The sequence below is a fragment of the Amblyomma americanum genome, chromosome 1, assembly GCF_052857255.1.
Source record: "Amblyomma americanum isolate KBUSLIRL-KWMA chromosome 1, ASM5285725v1, whole genome shotgun sequence".
In the NCBI taxonomy this organism is placed as follows: Eukaryota; Metazoa; Arthropoda; class Arachnida; order Ixodida; family Ixodidae; genus Amblyomma; species Amblyomma americanum.
The window spans coordinates 283,793,806-283,815,620 of NC_135497.1; the positions used below are offsets into that span (position 1 = coordinate 283,793,806).

Here is a 21,815-nt window from a genome sequence, read left to right on the forward strand (position 1 = left end):
TTAGAGTGGTCTTTCCAACAAGCCAACTTCAATTCCTCCTCTGAGCCCCTTTCAGTCGGCACCAAGGAGGTTATATAAAAACATAACCTCCTTGGCACGGTGGAAGAATAGTCTATTCTTAATAGTCTAATATTCTTCCACCGTGGTCGGCACTGGTTGTCAGCTTGTCAGCAGAAAATAAAATCTTAGCTCGATCAGTTGCCAGTGCAATTTGTAAGTCTATGCGTTATCGCTACAACGCAAGCGTGGTCTCTGGAACCGAGTAAGTGCTAAAAATTTAAGTTCTTTTCTGCTGCAGCGCGGCTTTAGGTAATAGGCTATGCTTTAGACATTCGAGTTCTTAGACAGACGTTCAGGCGTACTGCGATTCGAAGCGAACCCAGACAGGCCGCGCCGTCTCTCGGCTGGTATGAAAAACGCATTGGCACCTAGCCAATCTGACGCATTTCAAAGCTAGTCGGGCCACTCGCGCGTAGAGTTTGCGTCGTGCAGCAGGTGGTTGTGCGAGTCGTTAGCGTTGTTCGTTTTGGAAGTGGTGATCAGATTTTACTCTAAGTGTGGTTCTAGGATCTGCCCACGGAAAGCAATGAAGAGCTTAGAGCCTCGAAGTGTACTCACAAGGACATGCGTCTTCCTAGCCTGCTTCTATCAAGGTAAACGCAGTCAAGTAGAATGAGTTGTTTTGACTTCCCAACATGGCGACTCCCGTATGAATATATGTCACATACAGGTGAACTAGGTGTGACGGTGAAAGAATGTGTGAAGGCATCTCCTGGTGAAGTGTGAACGGCGTTACGCTCGAAATACGTGCTTTTTCTGTACTGAGGTCTGATCGTTGGAGGGAGCTCAAGGAGATTTTTTTTTTCTCTCTCGTATCGAAAGAATGCCCACTGGGAGTGGTTTCGCGATGTAAGCCGAGCGCAAAGCATCCGCCGCGTGTTGCGTGCTTTCTGTAAGCCAGCTTGAGCAGAGATGAAGCGTCTTGTTTGGATGGCTTGGCAATGATTAGTTGCCATTCGACACTGCTGCAGCTACAGCTGATAGTATGTCGTGTGCTGTCGGCCAGTGGATTCCGTTGGTTGTTAGTAGCTGATTCAGTGTAGTCTAATTGAATGTTAAAAAGCTCAGTTGGTACCATTTGTCACGAACTGCTTCTTCAGCTGACTTGTGCTTTCCCATACCGAATGGTTTTTCTTTTTCTGACAGTGTGAGTGCCGGAAGGAGGATGTTAATATCTGGCAGCAATTCGTGATAGCCTGGAACCTAATGGAAAGCCACCATAGAAGGATGCAATATACCTCAGGCGCAGTGTTTACAAAGTTTTTAAATCAAATGCTTTATTATTAAAATGAATGATCTTTTTGTGTTAACCTTTCTCAGTACTGGCCATAAAGTGCTACCAGTGCAGCAGCAGTGAGGACCCCAAGGGAGAGGACCACTGTGGAGCATATGCCCATTATGACAAGACCAAGAACACAGCTGTTGAATGCTTGGGGGAGGAGGCCAAGGCCCTGGGAACCTTCTGCTACAAGCGCATCATGCAAGGACCAAGGGGCTTTATTTGTGAGTTGTCACACACGCACACACACACACACACACACACACTCAGAGATATAGCCGCGGTGGCTGAGTAGTTATGGCGTACGGCTGCCGGCCCGAAAGACGCGGGTTCAATCCTGGCCGCGGCGGTCGAATTTCGATGGAGGCGAAATTCTAGAGACCCGTGTACCGTGCGATGTCAGTGCATGACTGCTTCTCATTTTCATTTTTGGCATTTTGTGGTATATGAAGTAGGGAAAGTTGAAAAACCAAATTTTAAGAGGTTGGACAAGTTTTGCCAGATGATTTTGCTAGGTTGAAAATCTTTGCCTATGGAAGTGAAGTTGTCCTTTAAACACTCTTACAAGAAATGTTAATGTAAGCACATATGCAAAAGATGTGTTATGCCATTGTGGTAATATTCCAAGGATGTGAATCAGACTCAATCCAGCAGACATCAGTGTCCTTTTGTGTGTGGCCTGCTGTAGAAAATAAACTGAAAAGCGGGTTTGGCATGAGTACTACATTGTTCCAACAGCAATTCAATGGAGGTATGGCTGTGCCACTTTTGCCAAACTGCGCCATTGAATTAAACCTTGTTACTCTGTCTCTCTTTGCATGCATGTGAGTGGGGGGAGGAAGCCAATAGTCGGTCGAAACCAAGGAAAGCATAGGGGAATGTTTTGCTCTTCCTTTTTTTAATTTGTGGTGTTGATGACCCAGGTGAAAATTTAACTGGTTTCCAACTGCTTTCCAACTGGTCCCAGTCCATCTGGTTTAAGGAACAAATTTCCAGTTGCAACTGGGACCAGTTGCATCTGGAACCAGTTGCAATCCCAGATGCAACTGGAATCCATTTCAATCCCAGATGCGGCGAGGGCCTAATGCGGCCCAGTCACAGACGTCTCCACGGGAGCGTCGGGACGTCCAAGCACTCTAGCTAGCTCAAATACATTTGAGTAAGCGAGTGTACATGGTCGTCACGGGAGCCCGAAACACTGAAGATGAGTTTTGAGTGTGTCAATGTTTATTGCCCTTTGCACCTTCACTGAATCTTGAATCTTTTTGCTGAGCCCGTTCGTCATGTTTTAAGACAGCTGTGATGGCATTAATACTCTTCTGCCGAGCCCAATAGGTCGGGGTTGCTGCAAAACAAAACATAATAGTTCACTTTTATAGGTTACAAACAAGAGAATTGCACACAGCAAGTACAAATAAAATTTACGCTGTCTTTACCCACGCAAGTCTATGAGGCGTCCAGATGTGCTCTCTGCAGAATTAAGACGCAATCGGGCTGAGCAGAGTTTGCTTCCACATGCACTTCGGCACACGATCCAAATGCATGCCCACTTCTCGTACAGTGGAGATCAGTTGCATGCATCACCAGCCTTTATTTCAATGAACAGCGAGTTTGGCAAAACAGCCAAACGAGTGAGCGTAAAAGTATAACGTGCCGCTAAATGCGTTATAGTTTTTTCATTAGGAATGCAGAAAAGCATAAAATACGCTTAAATGAGCGAACTGAGTACTCACCTGGAAAGGGCAGGATTCCAGCCGGTGAAAACAATTGGTATTGACGGGTCCGCTTCGCCGAGTAGTAAAAGCAAGCAAACTGTCTTCCTTCAGCCCCATCAAGGAAAGAACTGTTGAACAATCTCGCCAACAATAGTATGCGAAAAATTAATTCTATGTCGAGGTTCTTCAAACACAATGTTCCCGCGGAACACGATGACAAATTGCACACGCCATCCGCGCGACCATTGCCGCAATGGCTACCCTCACAGACGGCGTGTGCGAAACTGACGCTAGTTTTGCATCAGCAACTTTTTTTACTTACTACTCTGTTTTCACTAGCATAAAAAAAGTTAATAATTTTTAAATTGTAGCAAATTACTTTTCTCATAGCTGTAATCGCCATGCATAGTTTGTGCTATTATTGACAAAATATGTTACGAATGTCAACGCGATGGCGACGTAGAGAATGACACCCGCACCCGGTCCGCTGATGGCTGAAGTCACGGCATGTCGCGGTAGTCATGGTCTTGGAAGTTCGTTTTGGGATGGTTCGGCAATTATAAAGAAATAAATAAATATAATTTTACCATGCCCGAAACACGTATGTCACAACGGGTTGAGACAGAAAGAGAACGGGCTTAATAAAAGCAAACAAAAATTAAGCAGTAATGCGTGCACACGATATGTTCGCAGCATATGCGTGTCAACACATACTATAACAGTTTTGAGGGAAGTGGTGTTATTCGCCAGGAGAGCGCCTACGGGCGCTTTCACATGCAGTGCACACAATGCAATCGGAATGATGTTCGCCAATAAGCCAGCTTCAATCTAATTTCGCATTACGTTCACTTCTGCGCCTAATGACTGTTCAATGTGCTGAGCCGCAGCAGCATTTATTTCCTTCTCGACATCCTTCCAAGCAGTAAAAAACTTCCCATTTGGTTTTTACCCACGACCAGTTCTGCCCAGTGGCCCTCAATTGGGAATTTTTGCTTCCCACTTGACCCACAAATGGAACCACTTACTTCCCAGTTGGTCCCCAGTTCCTACTGTTTGGCTCTCATCTGGGAATTGATGTTTCCCAGTTGGTGGAAAACTTGACCAATTGCCTCCCACTTAGTCCCCAACTGAGACCAGTTGGGCTCCATCTGGGTTTCTAAGTGGAATCAGTTGGCTTCCATCTGGTAAGTACCAGTTGGTATCCAACTGGGACCAGTTACTCCCAGTTAAAATCAGTTACTCCCAATTGACTTTCCAGTTGAAGATTTTCACCTGGGCAGTAGTAAATTAAGTGTAATTATTTTTTTTTTGCTGAAAGATAGTTGATTGGAAAGTAGAAAAAAATACACACACAGGCACACATATATATGGGTGCATTTAGATAACGGTAATCGAGGTCCCGTCACCATTTTTTGTTTTCAATGAAATTTTTATATATGATGGGCAAATGTGTCGACACAAAGGGAATCATACTTAGTTTTCTAAGAAAGGCTTTAGTTTTCTTGAAAAAAATCGTATATCATGCTAGGTGGAAAATGTCGATTCTGTGATTTTGCAAAATCACTAGTTTGGAGCCCTGCAAAAAGTAAAATAAAATTTTGTGGAACCTGATTGTTTTTTTCAGTAATTGTATACAAACTTTCCTGTTGGAAGCAGTGCAAAAATATTTTTTGGCTCCCACAATTTTGTAGCAAAAAAATCGCAAACTTGGCTGAAAAAGTAAGGCGGCAGTTTTTAGGACAATAATGGGACAAGAAGAAGTAAGAACCTTAGGCGGAATTTTTTTTCCAGTATTAATCCGTTCTTTTTATTGTCGCGAGGCAAAAGTGCTTCTAGAGCTGGCAGATGATTTTAATTAGGCAGTGAAATAATCTGGAATTTGAAAAAAGGCGAACTTTGATGGGGATTTAAAAAAAAAACACTCCGATTTTCTCTATAATTTCCCTGGAAAACCTTCAGTACCTGGTAATTCTAGATCAAGAAAAAAGTGTTGCATTATATTGTTTTAAATTATAAAATAAAAGGCCTAACATGGACCATATTTCGTTCGGCTACCATTGCTGGATGTTGTGTATTAAAAAGGGCAACGGTCAAAATTCGCCTTCGAACTGAGTGCATCTGGTGTTGCTTTTACTTAGCACAATGCAGAGTCTCAGAAAGCAGCTTGGGAACATGTTTTTGCTTGCGAGTCCAGTTTTGATCGCATTAAACGTTAATATAAGTGTTGTATTTATTGTAATCTCTCCAAGTTTTGCTAATGGCAGCGAAGACAAGTATTTCGACCTTCCTAACTTGAATCTTCTAATGTTATTTTATTCTTTAGCTATCGTAAATATTGTTAAGTCATTGTGTTTGTTGTTTTTTAATGAATTTTATGACTGCCGTTTGCCCAACGAAATTGTTATTTCTGCATTTTAAGACTGGCAGCTTTTTCAAATGTAGAAAAACATCTTTTAATTTGCTGGTTAATTTTGGCTAAGGTACAAGCCAGAGCAGGTTCAATTACTCCATGATCGTTCTTTACACACAACATTGCTAGCATGCACTAGCCCAATAACACTCTCGTCTCTGGTGTATATAGCGTTTTAGGGTTATGATGGTCCTACATGCCAAAGTCTGTTCACAAAACGTATCGAGTATTGAATAGTTTCAATTTTAATGTCCTAGATGAAGCTCGAACTTCTCCAAACAGAAAGCTTTTTCAGGCGCATGACTCCATTTCCGTAAACTGTATTACCAAATAAAGGGGAACCGTTCTTGTCACTATCCCCACAAGGAGTGGCCCCACACAAGACGGTAGATATGTACAGAACTGATTCCACTCCGAAACAGTGGTATAGGCTAAATTAGATTAAACACCTTTACATTCGATACATGTAGCTATCGTGTACTTTCTTAGCTCTCTTCCGTCCTGTCCTAAAAATCAGTAAGCTGACTATGCCGAAAGCCCTGAATGCTAATATCATTTAGCTTTCCTTTGAGGCCACCTATGAAGCAACTGGCTCTTTCTAAGCTTTTATTTCCCATCGAGATCAAGGCATGTAGCGTTTGTTGACTAGCCCACCATCGCTGTTGCACGCACTGTTGCTGTGCCTTTTGGCCGGAAACATGAGCTTTGATATATGGTATTCCTTGTGTGTGAGTTCATGAAACTAATATTTGCTCTGACAGCAAGTGGGGGTCCTCTCATTGGCAGAAGTTGCCGTGGTATGTAGATAGACATGCTGTGTTGATGCATGTTGTGCCTTGATTTCGACGGAGCCAGCCATGCATGTGCCGGCTCCTCAGATGTTCGCCGGAAACAATGATTAATCTCTGCATCCAGTTTTTTTTAGGGGGAAACGCATGTAAAGAATGGCAAAGAATAATGCTACGCTTTGAGTGCATTTGGAATCCCAACTGTCTAGTGCTAGACAAAGTGAAAATGCAAAGCTAAGTTTTCTACATGCAGCTCTGCCTTCATTCATAAATGCTGTTTGAATAGATGTTGTGTACCTGTAGGGAGTAATTAGCTGGCCTTCCTTAAGAAGTTATTTTAATGGCAATAAAGAAGTCTCAGATATTTACATAAACGCCTAATTCGACTCCGAAGTTGCCGTTTGGTTTTCGTGCTCAATACAAATTCAATATTTTGTGTGTGTGTGGCAAAAGCTATTTTACTTTGGCAACGCTTGTCCTTACCGAAGGCCCAAGTGGCACTAGCTTGCTGACATAGGCACAGGATCGTCTTGTTTCTGGGATAAAGGGGCTTTCCCAGCTCATTTTGGAGTACCAGAAGTGCAAAGCGCAACTATATCATTTCACGCAGCTTAGTTTAAGTTTAATGAAACGAACTATCGTTGATCTAAACCGCATGAAAGTTTGAGGGAAGTGTTTTATAAATCTGATTCCTAGCCAAATTGCCATGAATTATTTTTGAAATAGGGCAAAATTCTGAATCCCATCAGCCAGACGTATAGGAGCCATGTGAAGAAGCAAATGTATTCTTGTTTTGATTTATTAAAAAAACTCTTATGACCAAAAACATGCGTCTTAAGGTATCTTCCGAGACTCTGCCGTTGTGCTAACTAAAATGCAACCACATGCGCTCAGTCTGAAGGCGAATTCATCTTTGTTGCTCTTTTTAACACACAATATTCAGTAATGGTAACTGAGCGAAATATGGTCTGTGTTAGGCCTATTGTAAAGTTAAATCAATATAATGCAACACTTTTTTCTTGATTAAGAATTACCAGACATGAAGGTGTTCCAGGGAAATTTTAAAGAGGATCGGAGGGGATGTTTTTTTATTAAATCTCTATCAAAGTTTACTTTTTATTATGAATTTTAGATAATTTCAATGCCTAATTAAAAATTGTCTGCCAGTTCTAGAAGTGCAAATTTTGTCCAGCAATAGTAAAAAAGAATGGATTAATACTGAAAAAATTTCAGCCTCAGGTTCTTACTCCTTGTCCAATTATTGTCCTAAAAACTGCTGCATTACTTTTTCTGCAATGTTTGCTATTTTTTCCTGCAAAATTATGGGAGCCAAAAAATATTTTTGCATTGCTTCCAACTGGAAAGTTTTCATACAGTTATTGAAAAAATAATCAGGTTCCATAAAATTTTATTTTACTTTCTGCAGGGATCCAAACTAGAAATTTTGCAAAATCGCAAAATCGACGTTTTCCACCTAGCGGCATATACAATTTTTTTCCAAGAAATGTACAGCATTTCTTGCAAAGCTAAGTATGATTCCCTTGTGTCGTTACATTTCCCCATCACATATAAAAATTTCATTGAAAACCAAAAATGGTCATAAGACCTCGATTATGTGTGTGTGTGTGTGTGTGTGTGTGTGTGTGTGTGTGTATATATATATATATATGTATATATATATATATATATATATATATATATATATATATATATATATATATATATATATATATTGGTGATGAAATTGTTCTTCTGCTGCACTTAAATGCAATTCCAATGAGCATCAAGTGCATGCATAGCCAGTGCCTGATGCTCCTACTTTACAATGAAATTAAAAGGGTGACTCAAGGAATCCAATCCCATTTCACTTTTTCCACACTTTGCAGTAATGCGCTATGCATGCATTTCGCACTTCTTTGATGGCTTGGCCATTACTGCAGCCAACATCATGTAAGACGTGTGTAAGGAATGTGTAAGCAAAGAAAAAAATGCAGCCCAGTGGCCCCTGCGACTCGCTCAAAGTCGCATAGTGTGACACCTGCCTACAGCCTGTTTGCGCTGCTGCTCTTACATACCCTGTCAGTCTTTGGATCATGCCAGGACTCTGGTTTTTTCTTTCCATCGCTACTGGTCTGCTTCACGTTGTTATTTCTTATGCGCCATCCCGTTCTGGATACTGCACCCTTTCCCAAATTTTGCATTATGGTCGTTTGATCCCTTCGCATGCTGTTCTTACATTCTGCCACTTTCTGACCTTCTTGCTGCTAATGTTGGGCTATTGTTTGGTTACTGGCCACTCATTCAGGCATTTTCAATGCTTCGTGAAGCTTGTGCTCTTGTCACACATTTGAGCTACTCCATTAGGCTTTTTGACATGTCAGTTTTAGCTCTTAGGCATGTCTCTCATCTTGTGGCACACAGTATTGGTACCATTTTTCTCGCACATAATATCATATCGTCCTCTGTATACATCATATCACCAAAGCCAGGCTTGAGCATAATGTGCTTGGCACTGATCTGGGTAGAACACTTCTTCCTCTCAACTGTCCATCTTGCTTTAGTTTGTGGTTGCATTTTTAAGGCACACATGTTGAAAACTGAACTCATACCAAGTCTCTTGTGCATTACTTAGAAATTGCTGTTACCTATGAAAAGAAAACAAGTCACAGTGCCAGCTCTCAGGGGCGCAAAAATTGTGCTTCTAGGTCACTCAATGCAAATGCTAATTGTTGCACTTGTATTCAAACGTTTACTATCAAAATCAGTCTTTTAGTCAATGATCAAATGGTCTATTTTGCTGCTGATTTATTGTATACATGCCTGTGCAGATAAGGAATCCATGAATACACTGATTGATATGGGTTATTCGTCTAGTGTGACGGTTAAGCACATTTTGGTGTACTTTATGTAAAGAGCCCTAATACATTACTTGCAACAAGCGTTGAAAATTTTCATTCATTTATTTCCTCAAAGGTCTGAATCGAGACATTACATGAGGGAGTGGGTAGTTATGCCAAACAAAGGTAATAAATTATGATAAGAGGTTTTCGATGAGCTGCTTGAATGCTTGTGAATAAATTATGATGAGAGGTTTTCGATGAGCTGCTTGAATGCTTGTGAAAACATTGCTCACAGAGTTACTAGAATGTTAAAAGCCTTATAAATCTCTGAAGTGTATTGCAACTTAGCTCATTGTTCAATTATAGCGGTGGTTGCTTTGTGCATGCGCTAGGTGTAGAATGTTTGGAACTGAAAATGCTGGAAATGTACGAAATGTAGTTGAACATGACATGCACATAGTACAAAAACACGTCTTTTTGGTATGCTTGCCATCTCAGGTTCCAAACATCTGTGAATAGTACATTAGAACCCCGCTCTTATGTTTATTATGGGACTGCGGAAAAAAAAGCGTACAGCCGGGAAACATAGTAGCCGGTGTGAAAAAAAAAGTGTGCATTGTTGCCTGCCCCCCCGTTTTTTTTTCATTAACTTCTAGTAAGGGGAACATGCTTCTCATGAATTTGCAAGGCTTTGTGGTCCTCTCGATATTTCGCATGCGCACAATGGCCGAAATGCCTCGCTACGACTCTGTTTGCCTGAGCAGCTGTTTTTAGAATGGAGGCAGCAGCGAAAAAGGTGGGCGAAGTTGGGCACACATGTGTGATTCTGCGCAGTTTTCGTGGGGCCACTTTAATCCTACACAGTACTCGTCTATTGGAATCAAAAATCACACTTTGAAGCTGTAGGCTACAGGGAAAATGCGGATGACAAACATACCTCGGAGCCAGGCCGCACAACTGCATCTCGTACAGCACTGCCCACACGGCATTTGCCGCGGCATAGTTTCATTTTCATGCCTGCGGCAGTTAGTGCTCTCGCTTAAGCGGTGATGAAACTGCACCAGCAGCCACAACAAGATTCACACCGCATGTAAGTGTGCTCGGTGTTGGCGTAGGTGCCACACGCCGCTATCCACTGAACACGGTAGCGGCCAAGCGCAAGATGGAGTAGAGGCCGCCTCTGGCTTTGTCGCCATTCCGTGTGCGCCATATGTTGGCTGTCAGAGTGGCGGCATGGGGTGAACCACTATCATGAAGTGACATTCACAACATAGCATGCGGGAAAGCTGCCGCAGCTGCGACGTAACTGCCGCGTTTTCATTGCATGGGTTTCTATGGGAGCTCGGATGGGACTGGCTCACAAAAACGTAGCAGCCGGGAAAACGCAGCACCCAGAAACGTAACAGCGGGGTTCTGATATATATTGTTACTGATGTTGCATTCTCGTATGGTCAGAGCTGGTGTGTTAGAGCTATTGCTGTCATTGCCCTGGGAGAGGGTGAAAAGTATGGGCATTTCATTCATACCTCCTTACGAAATTCAGTGTGTAAATTTTGCTTGCCCCACATGACACCACCAGAATATTTCTGGAAAGTAATTTAAACTCAATAATTGCTGTTCTTTAAATGTTGCGGTTTGGGATTCGTAATAATTAAAATTTTATTTAGAACTGCTGTTGAGCTGCTGTTTTATGCTGTCAGGAAAGGACCAGCATTCCAGGAGTGTGAATGGGAGGCTGGTTAGTGATACATGTAATTTTAAAAGTAAAAACCATGCAAGGGACAAGACTCAGGATAGAAGAAGACGGGACAAGCGCAGACTTGCACAGGACCACCTTTGTTGGGCATATATGCCAAAGTGAAAAAAGGCTCTTTTACCGCATCAATTCCTGTCGCTCGAAGCTTGTTAAGAGGTGAATTGCTTCTTCCTGCCCGAGGTCATCAGTTTTGTTCTCACATGATGAAAGTCAGTTTTACCACTCAAGTGGATCGCCTTTGTTCCTCTGGGTTTCCCCCTGCACTTCTTCTGGTGTTGCTGAGTATCTTTTGAAAACCCTATGCACCAATACAAAACCGGTAATCATGAGCGGTGGAAGTTTGAAGTTCTGCCCTATGTCCACAAGATCTCGCACGGCTTCAAGAGGGTGGGAGGGAAATACGGTGTAGATGTTCTTTTTTTCTTTGCCCTGCACTTTGTTCCGTCTATGCCTACTAACCAACAAATACACAAAGGAAAGCAGGCTGTGGTATCAACCACAGAATCAAGTTTGTGCCTTGCAGAATGGAAGTGACATACAGGATCCCCCTTAGCTGAGCGTTCGGTTTATATGGTACAATCGGGACGCTGCATTAATAAGTGTCTACAAGAGCACAGCAGCTCTTTGGGTTCGCATTGTGGCCAGCGTTTGCCAAAATTTTTAAAATCCTGTGACAAAAAATGCACACCGCTTTTCAAGCATACCGAAATAATCAGCAGTGCGAACGACTTTTTAAAAAGGCACATGAAATTTTTGAAGCCTTGCAGATAGAAAGATATGGCCCTTAAATGTGTGTCAGCGAGGCTTTGGTTCACTTGTACCTGAAGGAACTCAAATTTCTTGGGTTGATAAATAAGGCTGTGAGTGCTTGGCGCACATGCGCATTGTTGTTGATGAAGTAGAGAGGTGTTGCTTCAATAAACAGTTGCAAGTGCGCCCTCATCATGTCTACTTCTTTTTTGAGTCTTGTCCCTTGCATGTTTTCTGTTCTTAAAATTTCAAGGAGCCGTGTTGTGGTAAACAGTTGCCTGTAACAATAGCTGCAAAACCCTGTGTTCGGCTTGGAGTGAAAGCCTGTTATGTCCTTTATCATTCTGTAAAAGCTTCTCGGGGGGTATATGGGTTTGGGGAGCTTACATGAATTTGGAGGCCTGGCTGCTTCTGGGCATGTTTCTCGTCTTGCTTGAGAAACTGTAGTTGAAATGAACTTTCTGTTCCTTGTAGGGGATGGCCGATGGAGAAGCGTGGAACGGCGTTGTGCTCAGATCTCGGAACGAGGTGTCAACTGGGGCTGTGACTGGGGCTACCATAAAAATGGCGTCTACTGGGAAGAATGCTACTGTGCTGAGGACAGCTGCAATGGTGCAGACCAGCTTCGGGTGCTGCACGCTCTCCTGGTGCTGTGTGGAAGCCTTACACTGCTCAGACACCTTGATTTCTTTTGACCTGTGATAACTTGATTCCAACGTTTGACGTTGCACTGCTTAATGTGCCCGGTGTGAGGAGAAAGCTGTAAAAAAGGTAGGAGAGCTGCAGGGGTTAATGATTTCGTGGGGAATCACTTGAGTTTTCCAGTCTTATAAGCTGCAAGGGTCTGCTCATGTGTAACTGAAAATAATGATATTTTGCGAATTTGGCCCAGTTTAATGATATTCTGTAGGCATTAAACTTCATAGAGGTGCAGTGCTCTTTGCATTCCCTCTGCCCCACAGATCTGCAAGTTTTCAGGGGCTACACAGGGAGTAACGTGGCTCAGTGCTTTATCATACTCCATTACATCACTTACATGGCAGTGACTGTGGCAGGCTGCTGTTCCTGAAAAAGGACATTCTTGGAAGTAATTCAGACACTGGTACCTGCTGAATTCCACAGCCTCAGCCAGGACCTAAACATTCTTTTCTTCGTAAACACTCCTTGCTCACGTAGTAATGCGCAATTGTACTTGAAAATGCTGTCATAAGCTCTGGCAGCTTTTTTGCTAATTGCTGGTTTTCTTGATTTCATGGAGGGGATCAGGGCTTAACAAAAGAAATAATTTTTTGCATAATTGTCGACTGACATTTTGCCCAAATTATCCACAGTGCCAATTTTTCGCAACCTGTTAGAAATTCGTGAAAAACGCAAAAATATAGTTGTTTACAGTACGTTACTGAGTCACCATACTTTCCATCTGCGCTGGTTCTAGCTTGGCTGAAATTTGAGGCCCTTCTTTTTATCATATACAGTCACGACTAAAGTGATACAGAGCACACTTCAGCTATCTAACTAATATTGTGTGTTACCTGGGAAAAATTGAGCGGTGTTTGATACTTATGCAAGTAAGTGCCAATTGTGCGTTTGTGCATAAGTGCAACAAATGTTCCTGTTTCCTTCGCACTATTTGGCATACTTTGGCTAAAGGTGCCCTAGAGCCATAAAAACCCATTGTCGTATTTTCTCCACGGAACGCAAGGGAATAGTTCAAAATGCTGAAACATGCTTCATTGTATTCTGGCCGCGACTGTATGTTATATATACGATTCTGTACATTTCAGCTAGTTATTGATGACAGTGTGTTGCAGGAGAACTTGGTATTTCGTATTTGCTGAAATGAAGTAACACGTACTGCACATATCTGCGATGGTGAATGTATGCTTGTGGCTGGCGTGAAGGCTTTTTAGAAAAGCCCATTAGGGCTGTTATTAAAACCCCTTGCACTTCTACATTGCATGTGTTTTGTCTTGTTTGATACTGTAAGTATTTTTGCATTACAAATGCTTGAAAAATCCAAGTTTAAAGCCTGCATTATTTCACCCCTAGAAGAAGGTCCACATTGTGGAGATCTTTATCATTATGTATGACCATTACCTAATGCTGACTGGCACTTTGCCTGCTTTTATATTTTCTCAGTGGACTGTAGGCTTATGTATTCCCTCATTGTGACATTTGGAGTCTGGTTAACTGCCGTAGTTCTTGAGCTGGTTTTGACATTTTATATAAACTTAGTCACATGAGGGCATCTCTCCTTGATATTTTTTATCTACATGGTTGTGGTTATGTACACCAGTGTTTAATGTATTGTGAAACTTTTGCTGATCTTTGCACTGAGGGAGCCTTGGTGTTTTTATTTCACCCCTAGAAGAAGGTCCACATTGTGGAGATCTTTATCATTATGTATGACCATTACCTAATGCTGACTGGCGCTTTGCCTGCTTTTATATTTTCTCAGTGGACTGTAGGCTTATGTATTCCCTCATTGTGACATTTGGAGTCTGGTTAACTGCCGTAGTTCTTGAGCTGGTTGTGACATTTTATATAAACTTAGTCACATGAGGGCACCTCTCCTTGATATTTTTTATGTACATGGTTGTGGTTATGTACACCAGGGTTTAATGTATTGTGAAACTTTTGCTGATCTTTGCACTGAGGGAGCCTTGGTGTTTTCGATTCATGTTCATTGCCAACTATGTGGTATCCGCACTCTATGCTTTATGTTCTTGAAAGCCCCTACTGTTTAGTTTGTGCTATATGGAGTAGTTTCCAATTCAGGGAAATGTATATACTTGTCAGAGGATATCATTTTTGACATGCCGTGGGGCAGAAAACTTGGTAGCAGAATTCACTAACTGGTTTACAGAGACGCTTGTTTGTTTTTAATGCCAGATATATTTCTTTTCATTGGTAATGTTTCATTTGGAAGTGAAGCGTATTAAGATGCTTCTTATTTCAAACTAGCCCCCCTCTGTATATGTCACTGTTTCTAAGGCTGCTGGACAGAGCACAAACGTTTGAGAAGACTTTGTTATGCTAAATGATCCTATAGTGAAGATTTATCCGTCCATGTTTACATTTAAAATGACAGACATGCTCATTTAGTTTTCTGAGTCTGTTCTCTTACTGACTTCAAAGTGTGATTGATGTATATTGTGCGTGTGTGTTTCATTGTAAGCTGTATGTACAAGCTCACAGACGTTAAGTAGTGATCGCAACCCGGCGTATGTAAACTTTGCCTATGAACTAATTTTAGCCAGTTCAGCAAGTCTTTTGGGTATTAGCAAATCCTGTTGGCTCTGCTAAATAAATTGAATTATAGTTTTTTTTTTTTTCATTTTCATGTGATCAGATATGATAATGCCACGCTCACAGCAGTGTTGGAAACGCAGCATGTTCAAGTATAAGTATTCTTATTTTTAGGGCAGAGGGGTCGTCATGGGATCGCACCACAGCGAAGGAAGGATTTTTATCCCCATCTCCAGATTCCAGGGGTCATGATGAAGTAGCCTTTCTTTGAGTTGCTTGTTGTGGATTTAGTCATGACAATTTTTCAGGGAAGTGCTGCATTTCTCTTACCCGTGCCTCTGTTAGGCGAGTGGTCGATATTGAATCTCAAGTTGCATTTTGAATCTCAATTTTATGTGCACTTCTGGAATATTGCAGCTTCATAGTCTTCGTTTGTGTACCCCTGCACCTACTAAATGTCGATATTGCTTGTATTTGCATTGTGTGCATTGTGGATGCAGGCACAGCATTGCATCCAGAGCCTATTAATAATGCTTATGTCATGTTTAGCAGTTTTTTCAGCTGAAAGGTGAAGGACTTGTTCATGTGTGTTTGACTTTTTTATTTTCATGGATAGACTTTGTGTATGTAGTGTTCTCAGTATGTATGCCCTGGAGGTATTATGTAACTACCATACGACTGCTAAGTTTGAACTGGCTTCATAGGTTTGATCCCTGGGTCTAGTGACCTCGTTCAATAGAGACAAAACATGAAGATGCCGATGTTACTAAATTTCAGTGCATGTTAAAGAACTCCAGTTGACTGAAGTTAGTCCTGAGACCTTTGCTATGGTGTGCCTCATAGCCAAGATTCACTTTTGGCATGTAAAAATAAATCGTACTATATTTTAAACACTTCAACCCAAAAACTAAAAATTTATGTTGCTTTTGACGACCTGACATCTACGTGTTTTTGTAGTGCATTTCTTGCTTGGTTCCAGAACATTATTTCATGCTTGGTTGTGAGCCCTTGCGATTTGAAATGTTTTTCGAATAGGTTATTTTTCTGTCCATTCAATTTAACTTTTTTTTTTTCCCATTAAAAAGCTTCATGTGAACATAAGTGTGTACAATTCTCATGCAAGAATTCACAATAAAAGCAATGTTTTTATGCTTTACAATAAAGTCATCAGTAGTCCTTTACTAAGCGTAGCACTGTCAGCTGGCAACACTGTAATTTAGTATTAGAAGATAATCGAGGGGTGAGAAAAGCTGAGATATGTTTCAATGTTATGGAAATGCTGCGAGCGCAAAAAAGGGCAGTGACCCTCCTTTCCCACCTCTGACGATATCTTGTCATGCATTGGCGTTCGTTCTTTGAAAACTTCGTTTTATTTTGCATGTAACTATTAAAATTTTAGCTATGGCATCGTAAATTCTGGTGAGAAGCGGAATCCAGTAGATGGTGCAGAATGTTGTAAGTTTATAGCCTAGGACAGCTGTGGAGAGAATGAAAGTGCTGCTCTTTCTGAAAAAAAGTTTCCTGCCTTAGACACATAATGTAATGTACTGAATAACATTTGTACTGGGCCTTCTCGGACAGTTCGACGACCATGTAATGCAGAAAACGTGCTTACAGTGCTTAACGTGCTTAACTTGGGTCACCCGAAGGAGTCCTAGAAGCAGTCTTTTGCCAGAAGGGTTTCTCACTTGTCGCACATCTCATACCAGGAATCATGCCAGATTCTATCATTTTGAGCCTTCAAGTTCGCCAAAAAGGGACTGGAGGTAGGCTTGCAAAATGTTCAGAAACCGGTTGACTGAAACACCGCACTTATTCTAGAAGCTCACTGCACCGAAAGTGTCTATGCAGTCTTCTAGTGCCACAAGAACTTCACTCTGCGGGATGTTATAGAACAGGTCTTTGACATCTTGAAGGCTCTTATCTTGCTCAAAGAGATGGAATCTGTATAGGTTCAGGTATTGCACTGGTGTTTAATGATTTGTTTTTGGCAAGAGGCAACGGAATGCTGCACCCAGAACAAAATGAGCTCGGAGTCGTGAGGTTGTTCAGGTATGTTGACGACTTCGTCATTTGCTTGCCTTACGATAGTTACTCAGAAGCTAGAGGGGAGGCTATTTTGTATTTTTTCCCGCGTGCGCACCAAGGGCTCCTATTTACGTCTGAGGGCCCTCGGGATTCCCTGCTCCAGTTTCTGGATGTCGGTTTGGTATTTGCGAGCCACCTCACATATTGGTTTTGCAAGACGAGGGGGGAGAAAGGAATCCTTCCTTATGACTCCGGGCACGCAGAACTAGTAAAAAGAAGGATAGCACTGTCTTGTGTGAAGCAGGCACTGACAAAATCATGCCCACACACAATGTATGATAGCTTGCAATTGCAGATGTGCCGTCTGAGTGGCTGTGGGTTCCCTGACAGGCTTCTTATTGGTGTAGCCAAGACTTCTCTGGGAGATTTTGACGAAGAAAAACCAGCCTTCACAGGAAAAGTGGTCAAAAAAAGGCTTTTGCAGTCCTGCCTTACATTCATGGCATCTCCCACAGGATGACAAAAATTGGCCAGAGGTTTCGGGTCAAGGTTGTCCTTTCCGCTCCCCACAAGTTTAAAGGTGTCCGCAAAAAAGTTAATGAGGTAGGCCCAGCAACTGAGGAAAGGGGGTGTGGGATTCACCATGTTTCTCCTTTCGTCACCTGCTCAACAGGGGTTGTGTATAAAATTCCTCTTTCATGTGGCATGTCCTATGTGGGGCAAACTGGACGCTGCCTTAATGAACGGCTCCTAGAGCACAGGCTTTCCGAATGATATCTGGAATAGAAGGCGACTACTTAAGTTCCCCATCGGTTGTGCTCACCCGGAGGGAGATTGCTATGCTGCGTAATGACAAAAAATTCACATGATTGCCAGCTACACATGTGTATCAGTAAGGCAGAGTTGACATGGTTACGCAGTGGAACTCCCATCCGAGCTTCAAAAACACTTGTTTGGTGATCATGTTTTCTTTTCTTTTTGAAGGCTTTTAATTTTTTATTCTGTCATATTTGCTATCAGCGTCATGAGCGTCTGTGTTGTCTTCTCTTCCCCTCGCGCTTTTATCTAGGTTTTTTGTCACATGCTCTTGTTTTCTTTCTCCCACTGGAATGGAATAAAGACTCGCTTGGTACATTGCGCTTTACCGTTAGTGTTGTCTTTAACTCTGTCCTTGTCAATCTAAGCAGTGCACGCTTTGCATATGATCATGTTCCAACTAGCCCAATCCAAAGCACTTCTTAGCTTTGTTTGAATGTTCTTAATGTTCTTTTTTTCTAACGTTTTCGTAATACGAGAAACAAATATTGGAGTAATCTTTTCTTAACATTAAATGTTTTAACAACATAAATGTAACATTCTCGAAAATGATAAAGGAACCCTGCACGAGCATGCAGGCCTGCCATTTGTGAAGGTACACAATTTAATCAACACTTTGCAAGGAGCAGCAATGAGGACAACACTTCAGCTTCACAATACAGCACAACATGCAGCTCATACACTCCTGTGAATGGATGCTGTGGAGTAAAGCTTATGTACCCATTACTGAGGGGTGTCCCATGAGCAGTTGTGGCGAACATGTAATAATTAGAGTTTTCTAACAAATAATGGGCCGTACTGTGCACGCAGTCTTTGGTGGGCACAATCTATGAGATTTAGTTGCTAAGTACTGCTAGTTGAAAAACATGTTCACTGTAAGAACAGTGGGAAAAGTTATGTGACCAAGGGTGGGAAATATATTCGTAACATTGTTTTATAGTTATGATTTGATTAATATAGTAATGTTTATAAGACTATATTATAACAGAGTTTACTTTTAACGTTGAATGAAGGTTTCAGATACAACATATAAAATTGAAAACGAAACATTTTGACAGATTTGCTTGTCTGGTTGGGTTTGACGACTCATTATAAACTCTTACACATCTGTAACCAGAAACTTTAATTTAAAACCTGATGTTTCAAAGCTAGCTCTGCTCTTTCTTCAGAGCTAGGTGACTTGGGGCAGTGGCTAGCGTCCTTAAGTATGCATAGAGGGGAGCAGGAGATCGAAAGAAGGAAACCGGGGATGCATAAAGTCCGACAACGTGACTCATAGCCTTAGCCCCTCCCTCTCTCGCGCCTTTGGCATCCCGCGTTTTCTTATTTTGACCTCCTGCTCCTCTCCATGCATACTTAAAGATGCTAGCCACTGCGACCAGTCACCCCTGAAGAAGAAGCCGAGCCAGCTCCGAGGTGTTGGGTTTTAAATTAAAGTTTTTGGTTGCAGATGTGTAAGAGTTTATTATGAACATATACATTAATGTTAATTCTTAATGTAGCGTTCCAATATAACATAAAATGCTACTGCAACTTCCATAACATTTTTCTAACATTATTCTAAAGTTTGAAAGTTGGGCATGGTATCAAAGAAAAAATAAAATTTCTTCCGAAGGTGTGGGAATTGAACGAAAATATCCACCTTACTTAGCAGTCAAGAATATGAAAAACTGAAGAAGGACCCCACAACCACTACTCAAGCAAGGCTAAACAAAACATTGAAAGAAGTATTCCAAAAACACCCCACCTTCCGAAACCTCTACCTTCAGTTATTGAGCACCAACGGGTCGGCTCCAGCATTCTACGGCCTGCCTAAAGTCCACAAACCGGGGATCCCTTTACGCCCGATTGTCGACTTCCGGTGTTCCCCTCTTCACTCGTCAGAATACCTTCACAAACTCATATCCCCAATCGCAGGAAAAACAGCGACCCATATCCGTCATTCCAGTCACTTCATCGAACTGGTGTCCCAAGCCACCCTTGAGGCCGACGAATGCCTTGTCTCCTTCGACGTGGTGTCTCTTTTCACAAACATCCCCGTGAAGCTTGCGGTGACCGCTACCCGAGAAGCCCTACAACGCGGCAACACACTCAGCGCACGAACCCCGCTGAGTGTAAATGATATGTGCCGCCTCCTGGAGTTGTGCCTATCGAACACATACTTCTCGTCAAACGGGGAATTTTACCGACAAGTGAAAGGAACACCAATGGGAGCATCCACCTCTGTCGTCATGGCCAATATAGCCATGGAACACATCGAACAACGAGCCCTCAACTCATTCCACCCGAAACCAAAGATTTTCCTCAGGTATGTCGACGACTGCTTCGCCGTCATCAAAAGATCTGAGACTCAAAATTTCCTTCGTCATTTAAACTCCGTAGAACCTGACATTCAGTTCACGCTAGAGGTTCAACCGCACAAAAGGAAACTTTCCCCCAGTATATGCCCAGGGACTTTGCTCTTCAACTCAACGAAAAAAAGTCATGTCACCACCTCCCTGCAGTGCGCATGCGTGACTAACAGCCTAAACCCCCCTCCCCCTCCTCCACGCCTTTTGCGTCACAGCTATTGTTCCTTTGACCCCCCCCCCCCTCCATACTTAAAGACGCTTAGCCACTGCCCTCAGTTACCCCTGATGAAGGAGCCGAGTCGGCTTCGAAACGTTGGGTTAAAGTTAAAATTTTTGGTTGGAGTTGTGAAGTTTATTATAAGAATTGAACATAGTATATGCATTGCCTTACGACTGCATGCTAATGAGTAAGTGTTTTATAAGAAAGGAAGAGAAAAAAAGTCGAAAAATCAAATAAAAAAACAATTTTCGCATTCAAAGCAAGTATATAGTCTTAAGTACTCTCCATAATTTTTTATTTTGTGAGGGGTGGCTTGCAGAGAAGGATTTCAGATATATATGATAATGAGAAGTCCAAGATAGAAATGATGGCTTGACGTACCCGGCCATTCCAGCTATAAAAGCACTTTTCCAGCTGGAAGTATGAAGAAATCAAGCTGGAGTAGCTCCAGCTGGAAATTTTACAGCTGGAGCTAACTGGAATTGTGCAAATTTTCCAGCTGGATGCAAGAATGGTACAGCATTCCAGCTGTACACGATTTCCAATTCAATAGTCCAGCTGGAGATATGAGCTTTTTTTTTTTCTGGAGTGGGATGCTGTTATAGAAATGTTTTTCAGAAATTTTTGTTGCATGGTTTGCTTATATACGGCGATGACGAGAATATTATGAATGTAGATTAACAATTTTCACCTGAGTGAACTAAAACATACTCTTGCAGGCACGAAGCCCAACCTCGAGCCTTTTTAGCGAAGAAATTTGAGCGAAAAACATGGTGGTCGGTCGCGACTGTGTAATGCCTACTGAACAGGAAAGGGCTAAGTTCGGCAAGAGCCCACTAGAGTCAAACACTTGTGTTGATCGATGGAGTAATTTCGCTGGGAGAGAACAAGACGGCTGCACTAAAGAATAACGCGTTCATGGCCTTGCTGTTATTGGGCTAGCACAGTGCCTCTCCTGCGTCCGCTGGCCTGGTGCGAACTTGAGAAGCTGGAGCATGAAAATTGGCTAAAATAGGTGGCGTGCGACGGAAATCACGCCGAGGCAAGCCGCGAGGCCTACATGGGCCGTCTAGCTTTCGTGGAGTTCTGTTAGTGAACGGTCTAGGTCGGCGCAGACCTAGACCGAAACAGCGGAATTACAACAAAGGCCAATAAATCTCCAGATATCTTTCATAGCAGCAGCACGCCGCTTGATGCAAATTAATTGCGTTGCTTATCAACCGGCCGCAGCAGCAGCGGAGCGTTCGATAGATAAAATATGTCACTTACCGTCGTAAAAATATTTAAAGGTTTATTTCTGCAAAAGGAACATTACTGAAGCAATGGACGCTATAAACGTTTTGTAACACGGATGAATGTCTTGATTGAGAGTGAGAAAGTTAACAGAGCAAAGAACCTGCCAAGAAAGCGAACTTTGAACACGTGAAAACGCTTGTTTCAACATTTGTACCAGTATTCACCTTGAAAATCGCGCGAAAATCAGCACTCGTCATCGAGGCAAGCAATTCTAGTGTGTAATGGCAGAAAGAACTAAACAAGCCATTTCAGTTCAT

The 21,815-nt window shown here is 42.2% G+C and overlaps 1 protein-coding gene across 1 annotated transcript; it reads left to right on the top strand.

The window, feature by feature from the left end:
- The first annotated feature begins 457 nt into the window (after positions 1-457).
- Positions 458-15,500, top strand: LOC144115199 (uncharacterized). Its single transcript, XM_077649470.1, has 3 exons — positions 458-653; positions 1,381-1,563; positions 12,073-15,500. Exons 1-3 carry the CDS (start codon positions 587-589, stop codon positions 12,291-12,293), a joined length of 471 nt encoding a protein of 156 aa, XP_077505596.1. The 5' UTR covers positions 458-586; the 3' UTR covers positions 12,294-15,500.
- Positions 15,501-21,815: the final 6,315 nt, after the last annotated feature.